The 12,848-nt window shown below is 42.0% G+C and overlaps 1 protein-coding gene across 1 annotated transcript; it reads left to right on the top strand.

The window, feature by feature from the left end:
• The first annotated feature begins 3,543 nt into the window (after positions 1 to 3,543).
• Positions 3,544 to 8,987, top strand: gpr61 (G protein-coupled receptor 61). Its single transcript, XM_012870564.3, has 2 exons — positions 3,544 to 3,950; positions 7,002 to 8,987. Exon 2 carries the CDS (start codon positions 7,223 to 7,225, stop codon positions 8,630 to 8,632), a length of 1,410 nt encoding a protein of 469 aa, XP_012726018.2. The 5' UTR covers positions 3,544 to 3,950; positions 7,002 to 7,222; the 3' UTR covers positions 8,633 to 8,987.
• Positions 8,988 to 12,848: the final 3,861 nt, after the last annotated feature.

The following is a 12,848-nucleotide window of genomic DNA, read 5'->3' as shown; positions in this document are numbered from 1 at the left end:
TTTATGGAACTCCGTGTCAAATGATGAATCAATCCATCAGGAAGCATGTGGCGTGAAAGAGAGACGTGGCAGAAAATCCCATCCATGTAAATCCTCAGTTCACATCCTAACAGTGAAGTACAGTAACATGAAGGGGTGAAAGCAGTGACAGACACAACAGCAGCTGTTGTGCATCCAAATTGTTTTTTTTTTCATGTGTGCAAAGCACATTGCAATAAATCATTTAATGTGGCAACATGACATAAATGTACACTACATACCTTCATGGCTGTAAAAAAAAAAGTGTGTGTGTGTGTGTGTGTGTGTGTGTGTGTGTGTGTGTGTGTGTGTGTGTGTGTGTGTGTGTGTGTGTTTGTGTCCTCTGACCCCTTGCAAATTGTCTGGTTTTTCTTATCTATCACGCTTAAATGTTTCAGCACATCAAACGAGTTTTAATCACAAAAATAAACAAACCAAAACTAACCCTACTTAAAAAAAATGCCTCTTTAACCTAATAACTGGCTGTGTTACCCTTAGTGAGCAAAAACTGACATCAGGTGTTTGTAAAAACTGGATATGAGTATTTTATCATACTGTGGAGCAGATTTTTCCAACTCTATCTTGCATAATTGTCTTAATTCAGACAGACAAGGCTGATCTCTGAGCATAAACAGTCTGTGTAAGGTCACAACACAACCACTCAATCAGACTTGAGTCCGAACTTTGCCTTGACTACTCCAAACCCTTCAGTTTGTGTTTTTTTTAGTTGTTCACAGGTGCACTGGCCAGTGTGCTTTGGATCATTGTCCTGGTGGATGACAAAAATACATGAGCTAAAGATCACAAGCTGATGGCCAGACATTCTCCCTCAAGATTTTCTGTCAGAGAGCAAAATTCATGATTCCTTCACTTACAGAAGGTCGTCCAAGTCCTTTATTGACACACACAGCCCCATGTGATACAATATAGTTTTTCTGAAATGTTCTGTGGCTGTTACGCCAGATGTAATGGGACGCACATCATCCAAAAATTTCCACTTTTGTCTCACCAGTCCAAAGAACGTTTTCCCAAGAGTCTTGGGGATCATCAAGGTTTACTGTGTTTATTTTTTGGCAAATATGAGATGGGTTTTTGTCTCTTTCTGGTCGGCAATATTTTTCTCCTTGGAACTTTTCTGTTATCTTTCTTATGTCGAATCATAAACTCTGATCTTAACTGAGGCAAGTGAGGCATGCTGTGCTTCACATGTTGTTCTAGGCTCTCTAGTGATCTCCTGATCTCTTGCTGTAATTTTACGCAGTCTGGGTGGTTTCTTAACAATGGCTTGTATCCCTTTCCAGATTGGTAAATGTTAATTACTTTGTTTCTCCTCTTTATGAATTTCTTTAGATCAGGACACGGTGTTGCTTTTGAGTTCTTGTAGCCCACTCCGTGTCATCAGACAGGTTTTTGATTATACAAGTCAGACTGCAATCAGGCTTTGATGGTGCTAGTGAACTTGTAGCTTTTGTTGTTAATGACAGCATATGCAATATTATTGAAGGGAGCAGTAACTTTCTTGTATAGAGCCAGATTGGTTTGGATGGCTTTTTTTCCCCCATAGTAGATGAAATGATCATTTGAAAACTGAGTTGTGTATGAACTTGTTTCAACTTTATCATATTTGTAAAATTTGTTTGACCAACTAAACCTTCTTTAAGGTGTGTTACAAAAGCAAAAACAAAATACATCAGTGAGGGGGTGTATATGCTAGGTGCTAGAACATTAAAAACAAGCCTTCTAGGGTTAAATCTGCTACGTTTACATAATAAACATGAATGGTCTTTTAAATCAATTAATCTTGGCACAAATTGAATGTAGTCGTCACCTTTAGACATTTAAATAAACATCTCGTTCAAAAGTATCAAATCTGCACCTTTTTGTTTCATATAAGAAATGTACTTCCTCTATTGTTTTTGCTACCTCTTGATGAAAAGATGCTGATTTCTTCTGTTGTGAGATGTACTGCAGTGACTATGGTTCAGCCGAAGCAACAGTATCAAAAGGCAACTCCATTTAGATGGCAGAACTGGCTCATAAACCAACCTATGCAAAACTATTCTCAAGTCTTAAGACTCCCATTATTAAGAAATATAGCCTCATTATTATTTATTAAACAATAGAAGCATATGATTGGCAGCCAATTCTTGACAGGACAGTGGGACAACTTTTCTATTTATATGTGCTGATATTTCTTTTAGGAAAAAAAAAAAACTACCCACGACTGATGTCCAGTCATCAGTTTTGACTATACGCACTTCAGCAAAAATGAACTTATTAGGGGGTAAAGTTACCTGACTCCGCCAGATAGATTTGCTCCGCATATCCATCTGGAAACCTTCCGTTGAAGTAATTTTGGGAAGGGGCGAAAATACTGGTTAGCTGATTGGCCTATGTTGGTGATAGACGGGCCAAATAAACCAATCAGATTCGTCGTCGCTCTGTTACGAGCGACAACGAAAACACAACCACAAGCCAAGCTACTCTTGCTGCTGCAGGTAAAGGCTCATTAGCTCAGCAAAGGGGTAAAGGAGATACAGTATGCATTATTATTATACAGTAAGTGATTGAGCCAGGAATTATGCTCTCTACTAGAAAACCCTGAAGGAGCATGTCCTGACTTTAAGCTCAAGCACACATGAATTATGCAGCAAAACAATGATCCAAAGTACACCAGGATGTCCAACTCTGAATGTTACCAAAGGTGGCACAAACAGCTTTAATAGTCGTATTCACTGAATTACAACATTCATGCCGATGAGGTTTGTTTGTCAGCTTAAAGGTACCTTGTGAAAACACTTAACTTTAAGCTGGTATTCAGCATACATTTTCATGAAGCCCGTGTTTCTGTAATAAAAGTGCTTTTTATGGGCCCAATGTTACATTCGAATCCTAAATATCTATCAATTAGCTTTCAGTGGATGATCATCATACATAACATGAAAAAATCCGTCCGAGTGCTATTCATCTTTACAATGTGTTTCACTTTGTGACCTGAGTTACAGACGTAAATGAACTCTGAATAATACTCTAATTAAACCCTGCAAAAGGGTCTACTTTCACAGCATTGTTTGATTTGTTCCCTGAACATATACAACCTTCATTTGAAATCTGCATCTTGTGTTTACTCGGGATATGTCTGCTGTATGTATGGCTGGTGTTAAAGTTTGTTTGATGATCTGAAACATTTAAACGTGAAGAAAAAGTAAAAAACTCAGTCTAAGTTCAGCAACTTTGACCTGTCTTCTGCTCAAATCAATAACCCAGCCTGGTGAGAAGGCTTTTTGCTGCATTGAGCATCGGGTTACATATAGTTCAACTGAGCAGCAGAAGAATAAAAAAAAAACACTGATACTCAGAGGACCTGGGTTGACCTTGAAGGTCACTTGAAGGGGAGAAAAGTAGAGAAATTCGTTTGTGTGGACAGAGGAGACGGCAAGGCACTAAGACCCAGTGGAGAACAGGGGAACCTGCCTGCCCACCACTGCCTGCCTGCCTGCACAGCTCTGCAGTCGCTCTGGACAAGACCAGGAGGCTGTGTGTGAAAGTGTGTGAGATGGGGAGTACGTTCACCCATTTGTGCATCATTCATTTCCTTCAATTGCTTCTGGATTACCTTGATCAGAGAGGCCAAGGCAAAGCTGAGTGAATGGAGGTGTGTGTGTGTGAGAGTGAACGACCAGAAAGCATGCGACCAGTCTGAGGGATGGCAAACTGAAAGGGCCCAGGTGAGGAGGAGACTCAGGACTCTCCTCTTCCCCCTCCTCCTCCTCCTCCTCCTCCTCCTCCTCCTCTCCTTCCCTCCCTCCCTTCCCCGTGACGTGGTGTGCATGAGCGTTTGCTGTGTGTGTGGGTGAGAAAGCAAAACAGGTCAGCAGTGCCTCAGCCGACCGGGAACCTTTACAGGAGGAAGCAAGCCTCTGCAGACTCAGGTATGTCTGACTATTCATCACACACATTTCTAGCCATAGCTGCCCCCCCCCCCCCCTCGGGAGAGCAAGTAGGTGGGTTGAAGGTAGAAGGAATGACTCATGATGCAGTATTTTCTGTCACTTCTCCGCATTTTCGTGTAAAGCAACAAATTCTAGAAAAGACACCTCGTTTTCCACGCCTTGTCTTGACTGTTGCTGTGCGCTGCTGCACGGACATCAGAGAGCTGTGCAGTGAGCGGTTCGCCTGAACAACAGCCTACTTTTTCTGCTTGCTGCAAACAGTGTCATGTGCATATGATAGGGTCATATGTTTCCAAGTCAGCAGTGCGAGAGATTCAGTACAGCCCTGGATTGTAGGTTTGCATGAATTCGTTTTTTCCAGCCTGAGTCCGAGTTTGAACTTAAATTGCACTGCTGTCACTGATTTGATTACATTAACTGGGGGCTCTACTGTGCCGAATGCCTCCTTCCCTCAATAAATAGTTTTGTTTGTGTTGTTTAGACGCAACACAATGAATAAGGCTAAAATTCCTGTGATTTTCAGACGCTGTTTAGCTGAATGAGTCCTTTTTTATAAAAAATAGACTGCTTCTCTGTGCAAAGTGATGATCATTTTGAGCTTTAGAGTAGGCATCGGTCAGTATTCAATTTTCATGGCATGTAAACCTCCAGTAAACCTCTGACAATTTGAGTTATTACTGAAAAAGAAAAAGAAAAGCAATAGTTTTCCCTCCAACTGCTAATAAAGTATCACAATACTTTATTTGCTGCTATAATAAAGCTATATGTAACACTTATTAAGAGCTATTTTATTTCAATGCAAAACCACAGCACTTCTTTACCATTCGCCTTTTTATTGAGTAACACTGGGAGTACACACTTACCGGCCACTTTATTAGGTACACCTTGCCAGTACCGGGTTGGATTCCCTTTTGCTTTCAGAACTGGCTTAATCCTTCGTGGCATAGATTGAACAAGGTACTGGACACATTCCTCAGAGAGTTGGGTCCATATTGACATGATAGCATCACACAGATGCTGCATATTTGTCGGCTGCACATCCATGATGCGAGTCTCCCGTTCCACCATATCCCAAAGGTGCTCTATTGGATGTGAGATCTGGTGACTGTGGAGGCCATTTGAGTACAGCGAACTCATTGTCATGTTCAAAAAACCAGTCTGAGATGATTCTAGCTTCACGACATGGTGCGTTACCCCGCTGGAAGTAGCCATCAGTAGCCGCTCACTGGATATTCTCTCTTTTTCAGACCATTCTCTGTAATGAGATGATTGTGCGTGAAAATCAGAAGTTTATGAAATACTCAGACCAGCCCGTTTGGCGCCAACAACCATGCCACGTTCAAAGTCACTTAAATCACCTTTCTTCCTCGTTCTGTTTGTTGGGTTTGAACTGCAGCAGATCGTCTGGGCCATGTCTACATGCCTAAATACATAGAGTCGCTGCCATGTGATTGGCTGATTAGAAATGTGTGTTAACGAGCAGTGGGGCAGGTGTACCTAATAAAGTGGCCAATAAGTGTAAACAACTAATATTACATGTTACTTAGTCGGGCGATCTGCTGCGGTAGCCAGACTGCGGTCATGCCACTTTAGTTTTAAAACAGGGGTAACTTATTAAGAGGGATGTGTGTAGCTCTTTTAGTCTCCACTTCAACACTGCCTGTGTTTTTTTTCTCAACAGCAAATACTATTTATATCAAAACAGCCTAACTTGTCTTTCCTGGATAAGGTATAGTAGCCTTTTTTCAGCTAGTTGACCAGCAGTGCCAAACACCAGGTGGTGAAGCGGCAGCTAGACATTAGAATCAGAATCAGAGATACTTTAATAATCCCAGAGGGAAATTACTTTCGTATCCCTCCATGGTGTGTAAAGTCGGATAAAACTGTATTCGCTTTGGGACTTTCCCTAACATCTCTTTAAAAGGACATTAAACTGTAGTGACCCTAAGACGGGAATTACAATGGTGACTTTATCCCTCTGACCTGTCAAGAACAGACTACCCACTAGCTCACGCCCCACCTGTCAGCTGATCATTTCCCCTGTTGTGCGCTTAAGTGGGCAGGAAAAGATGAGTTGCCCTGCAGGGGACGAAAGCTTGTGACACTTATGAAGTGGAAAACTTACACCTGCAGGTGAGCAGCATATGGAAATGTACCAAAACTTTGATGCTCATTCCTGAGCTTTAACATTGTGTGGGGTTGCATCCAGGTGAGGTTGTGACAGTAAACACTGCCTACTCGACTGGCAAACACTGACACAGACTGCTGAGGGTGACCCACCACCGTACGCATGGGTTTTGTTTAATTTAGCAAGAAAACTTGTCTGTAAAGAACATACGTTTACTTGTATTTTCCTAATGGCAGGAAGTCATTTTAGGATTTTTGCAATTTGAAAAGCGCCCATCGATCTCTTCCTCACATCAATTAAGACAGCAGGGAGATATGTAATGCTGAGTTTTGCAGTTTATTTGCGCATTCGTAATTTCTTCTTCATTCGCCTAATGTAAACATATGGTCCAACCCTTTGCTTTTAGCTTCCCCCTGGGGGGGCTCGCTGGCCTGAAAACACACATCTGATGATGCAGATGTTAAAATATCCAATACATTTTGATATGGGTGGAAATAAGTGCAGTCGGCATTGAGATTAAGTGACCGAAAAGGTTTGAGCCAACACAGATCTGTGCTTTCTGAGGAAATGCAAAATCAATTTTGTTCAACTAAACACTGTTAAATAGCTCATCAACTCTACTACATCTGATCTATGTTTTTGCTTGGCCAAGACACTGACCTACAGATAAGACTGTGTATGCTTTTTTTCTGCACAGAATAGTAATTATGGATGAGAGGTTTTTAGTTTGATGTCAAAAGCATTTTTTTTGCACATCTTAAAAACACAATACAGACAACTAGTTTTAGTTTTTGCCACGATTCTTGGAAGCACGCTTATTAAAAGAACTGATTTATTTTGAGAGAAGTCACTCATGCTCACGTGAAGCAAAAATTGACTAAACAACACTCTTTTTCTTTCAGATCTTTGCTGATTGGGATAGCCAAGAGAGGACTCCCTCAGTTACAAGTTGGTTTGCATCAGGGTTGAACACCCGAGTCATCATCTGGGTTCAGGGCCTGCACGCTTCTAGTTGCTATGACCAAAACCAACGGCTGAACTTCTCAGACACCCTTCTGCAGAGGAGGATGGGTGATGGACCCGTGAAATTCATCAAACTCCCTCCTCGTCAATCCATCCTCTCATGGAGCATCCCATCAGACCAAGGCCCTCCTGGAACGTGTCCGCCTCCACATTCCAAACCTCCTTTCGACCGAACGTCTCCAATGTGACCGGGCAGATCAGGACTGCTGGGGATGGGATAGATCTGAACTGGACCTTGGGGCTGTGCGCTATGCTCGTCATGGACGTTCTGGCAGTGGTGGGGAACTTGGCCGTGATGATTGTCATCACCAAAACGCCGCAGCTGAGGAAGTTTGCCTTCGTGTTTCACCTGTGTCTGGTGGACCTGCTGGCGGCGCTGCTGGTGATGCCTCTGGGGATGCTATCAGACAGGATCCTGGAGGACGAGGCCCTGTGTCGAAGCTACCTCTGCCTCAGCGTGTGTCTGGTGAGCGCTGCCATCCTCACGATCTGTGCGATCAACGTGGAGCGGTACTACTACATTGTCTATCCCATGCGTCATGAGGTGAAGATGACGGTCGGGGTGGTGGTAGCAGTGCTGGTCGGGATCTGGATTAAAGCTCTCATCATGTCAATGCTGCCCCTGCTAGGATATCTTCTCCAGGGGCCCCCGGCTGTGGGGACTCCCGAAGTCCTCATTCCCCGTCAGAGACACTGCTCCCTCCACTGGACAGGAGGCAGGACCACGCGCCTAATTTTCATGGTTTTCTTTACTGTGATCTATTTTCTGTGCCCCATGCTGATCATTCTGGTGGTCTACTGCAATATGTTTAAGGTGGCCCGAGTGGCATCCATGCACCGCGGTCCCAACCCCACCTGGGTAGACACGTCAAGGCAACGCTCCGACTCTGTCAGCAGCCACTCCACCATGGCAGCAAGCCTTGGAGGCACCGGAGCCCGTGCAACTCCTCAAAGGACCTTCAGCGGCGGGAAGGCCGCAGCAGTTCTGGTGGCAGTCGGAGGCCAGTTCTTCTGCTGCTGGCTGCCATATTTCTCCTTTCACCTCTACTCCGCTGTTATTTCAACCTCCCCGGCCTCGCTGACCCAACTGGAGGATGTGGTCACGTGGATTGGCTATTTCTGCTTCACCTCCAATCCCTTTTTCTACGGGTGCCTGAATCGACAGATTCGAGAAGAGCTAAGCCGCCACCTGGCTTGCCTTTTCAAGAGGGCCGGGCCCACCGAGGGAGAACAGCTGGCCAGCCGCGAAGCCTCCATCGAGGAGAACTTTTTACAGTTCCTTCAGGGCACTGGATGCAATCTGGAGCCCTGCAACTCTCACAGCAGAGTCAGCCTGGAGGAGGCAGGAACGGAGGGTGTTCAGGAATCAGCTGTTGAGCAGAACACGCCAGCTGACTTCCACATCCCAGGGCAGATCCTTGAGGAAACCGCAGAGTTCATACAGCATCAGCAGCTGAACAATGAGCTTTGTGTATCGAATAACTGCTTCAAGACTGTACCCGAGATGTAGCTGCCTCACATACTGTTTCTTCTACCATCTAATAACACAACGGACAAGTTTGGTACTTTTCGTAGTATTTCTTATTCAACAGACATTTTCTTTTCAAGTAATAAATCCAGCAGACTGCAAACTGTGTTTGTTTTAGGGTTGGCCTTTGGGTTGGAAACCAAACTCTTGAAGAAATCCAGTTTTGTGCATTGCTGAATGCCACGTTACATGTTTTGGGAGTCATATTGTGTCATGCGTTTTTTTGTCTGTGTCACATAACATTCAATGTTTTGGTTACAGTTCAGGTGAAGTGACAGACTTTATATAAACACGAAGAGGCTCTGAAAAAATTGCAAGAGCATAAATCAGGGAACGAGTAGTTTTTTTTAACTAGTAAAGTTAGAACTTTAATGAAAAGTGAGAACCTTTTTTTTGGTCTTCACTCTTTTTCTGGGCCAGGGGTTACGTTTAGCACTAAGGTGTCAATTACGGTTAGCTTAGGGTTAGGTACATGCTGGTAAAGGTTAGGTTCAGGCACACTTATTCTTTTACTCAGTTTTGTCTGATGTATAAACACAACACCAGTTCATCCTTTCAGCTTAGAAGGCTTTTGAATCTCAAGTGTAGTTGTGCAGGTGAGTATTATGAATATAGGTAAAATTGCTGCTTAATGAACTGTTAATCCCAGAGTGCAAAAAATCAAAACTTAACACGACAGGAAGCAAACTGAAAAGGAAACCTGCAGGGCCGCTGTGGCTACAATGAAGCTCACCACCGTCACGGTGTGAATGTGTGCGTGAATGTAAGAATGAGTGACCAGTATAAAGTGCTTTGGGGTCGTTGGACTTGATAAAGCACAATGCAAATACAAGGCTTTTACCAAGCCATTTATATATTGCTGTCTTTTCGTAGTATTTCTTATTCAACAGACATTTTCTTTTCAAGTAATAAATCCAGCAGACTGCAAACTGTGTTTGTTTTAGGGTTGGCCTTTGGGTTGGAAACCAAACTCTTGAAGAAATCCAGTTTTGTGCATTGCTGAATGCCACGTTACATGTTTTGGGAGTCATATTGTGTCATGCGTTTTTTTGTCTGTGTCACATAACATTCAATGTTTTGGTTACAGTTCAGGTGAAGTGACAGACTTTATATAAACACGAAGAGGCTCTGAAAAAATTGCAAGAGCATAAATCAGGGAACGAGTAGTTTTTAAGTGCTGGATGACTGCTTTAAGTTTTCTTCAGAAATGTGTTTATTTATGAAGTGTTCAATATCAATCAGTAACTTCCATATAAACAAAGTGATCTCAGTGATAATTGGTCTAATGCAGGAAGCAAAGGATAGCTTTCACATTGGATTTCTGTTTGGATTTGTTGTCCTTGAGATAATTGTATTTAAAGTTTCTGTTTTCAGAATAAAAGATAACCCCTTTGACAATTAGGTTCAACTAACTCAGACATAAATTGCAAAGAAGGATTTAAACCAGTGATTCTCAAGTATCACCTTGGTAATTAAGAAGTTTTCAAAGTACCACTGTTAGATATTACCTGAGGACCGAGCAGGGCGCTGAGGCGCCGACAGGGGGAGGTAGTTTTTATCCCATCATACTTAAATTAGCGCTGCAGGACTTGGGAAAAGAAATAAACAAAATGTTCCTCTTTAGCTCTGCTTGATTGGTTGACGTGTGAGGTGTAATTATGAGCTCCATTTTACTCCAAAGTGTTAGAAACTGGAGTTGTGAAACAGAAAACTGGAGGTTTCTCATGAACTCTTTACATCAAATTCCAATATGGCTGCCGAGTATCTAAAACACAGTGAAACAATATCAAAAACATGAACAAACGGTTCCCTTTGTTAAAGAACTTGTTCCACATAATGTAGAAAAACATTGTCATTAGTTTTTTATTGCAAACTGTAGCTATTTAAGTAAAATAACTAAGCACATCATTAGCAGTTCCAACTTGTTTTCAAACTTCTAAAATTGTTTAGTTGAGTTTGAGTTACGCCTAGAGCAGAATTCTGACTTAAATGGAATATAAATGGAGTACAACATAAGTGGCCTTGGGTTCAATATCTTCTGATACATCACAGACATTTTGTTTATTTTTACCTTGCAAAGAACCAATAGCAAAATTTCTCAGTACCATTTCAGAACCATAGACTCAAACTATTTAAACACCCAAACATGAACTTGAACAGAATGAACAAAAGTCATTTTAAAAGTGTTGGTTTTAAAAGATATTTCTTTCTTCTTTTTTTTTACTTTTACTAAAGATTTTAACTTATTGCCATGAATAATCCGTTTTCATTATGTACTAATTTTAGGTTTTCACTTAAAACCACCTAGGAAATTAAAAGATGCAATATTCCAAAGGCTTTAAATAAAATTGATGTGTCTAAGTATTGAAACTTTTATTGTGTCGAAGAGGATCGTTTCACAGTTTTGAATGCGGTGGGTATCTATATTAAACAGGCTGACAGTGTATTTTTAGCCATTTTCCAGAATGTTATTATCATGTTTATCTGTTCTTAGTCTTGTGATTATCACCTCCTCGCCAAAATGGGAGACTCGTGATTTCGGGCCCTTCCACTCAAAGGCAGACATTGTGGCTGGTTTAGTTTGTTTAGCAGCGGCGGAGCGATTTTAGGCTCCATTAGACAACGGCATCTGCGCCATGTTCGAAAAACTGCGAGAATAAAACGCAGTGCTCATTACACCCCTGTGATGTCTGCGCTGTTTACAGGTAAACACCAGAGTGGTGTGAGCGCTCTAATGTTTGTGCAATAAACAACCTGGCTTGTTGTGGCTACACACGGCACAGAGGTGTGACAACGCTCGCACATATGGAAAGCTTTGCCTTTGGCCTTATTTGGCAACAAATGGAAGGCACTGGAAACACTTTCTCCGTCTCTAGGTGGAACACAAAACACTGTACGAGTCAAACGAGTGGACACCGATGTCCCAAAGACCACGGACTCCCTAATCTCTAGAGTAAAGGCACCTTTTGTGCTGTTTTCATCTATTTTGGACTGCCTCGTACAGGAGAAATTGTGTGATCACAAGACTCTGAACACAAGGCGAACAGCCAACACAAAAGAAGGTCTCTTTGTCAGGGGGAACACATAACACTCTTAATTTTCTTGCTGTTTGACCTTGCCGCAGACTGTGTTCCACGAAGTTATGATATTTATTCTTGTTTTTTATGTTTATTTTTTGAAAAAAAAAAAAGTGCATAATGACTCAAAACCAAGAGCAACCGGGGACAAAGAACAAGTTGAATCAGGGCCACAGTCTTCAATGTTCCTCAGTTTGTGTGTTCTAATTTATTATCAGCACTTATAAAACTGTTGTTGTTTTTTTTGTTTTTTTTTTTGGATACAAGATGATGCCTTGATTTATAACACCAGCATTTGTGAACAACAGCAGCAAAACTGCCCTGACAAAGGCTGATAAAATGCTTTAAACTCTGTCTGCCAATATCTCTCACTTCCAAAGATAGCGAAGCAGCCTGCTGAACTGGTGGAAGGTGGGTAATTTATTTATTATTAACTCTGCAGTCTTGTCCTCTGGATCACTCCAGTAATGACAGTGGATGTGTTCATTTTGCTTTGTGAGTCTCTTTTTGTACCTGAGCTGAGAAAACTGTTATTCCTCCTGTGCACCCCCCATCTGCTGAACTCATTAAAGACAACAGCAAGAAGTTTAATTTAAGTATTGTTGCTACTAATATGTTTAGACGTAACGTTGAATATCACATGCGTTATTTTTTCCCCTCCAGCCCTGCAGTTGAATTATCCCGCTATTTGCCTCTGTTTGACCTGTGTGTGTGTGTGTGTGTGTGTGTTCTTGTACTTGCAGCTGAGCGAGAACATTTTTTGCTCATTTAACTAGTAAAGTTAGAACTTTAATGAAAAGTGAGAACCTTTTTTTGGTCTTCACTCTTTTTCTGGGCCAGGGGTTACGTTTAGCACTAAGGTGTCAATTATGGTTAGTTTAGGGTTAGGTATATGCTGGTAAAGGTTAGGTTCAGGCACACTTATTCTTTTACTCAGTTTTGTCTGATGTGTAAACACAACACCAGTTCATCCTTTCAGCTTAGGAGGCTTTTGAATCTCAAGTGTGCAAAAAATCAAAACTTAACACGACAGGAAGCAAACTGAAAAGCAGGGCCGCTGTGGCTACGATGAAGCTCACCACCGTCACGGTGTGAATGTGTGCGTGAACGTAAGAATGAGT

Source organism: Fundulus heteroclitus, chromosome 1 (assembly GCF_011125445.2).
Source record: "Fundulus heteroclitus isolate FHET01 chromosome 1, MU-UCD_Fhet_4.1, whole genome shotgun sequence".
NCBI lineage: Eukaryota > Metazoa > Chordata > Actinopteri > Cyprinodontiformes > Fundulidae > Fundulus > Fundulus heteroclitus.
This window is presented reverse-complemented; position numbering and strand designations above follow the sequence as displayed.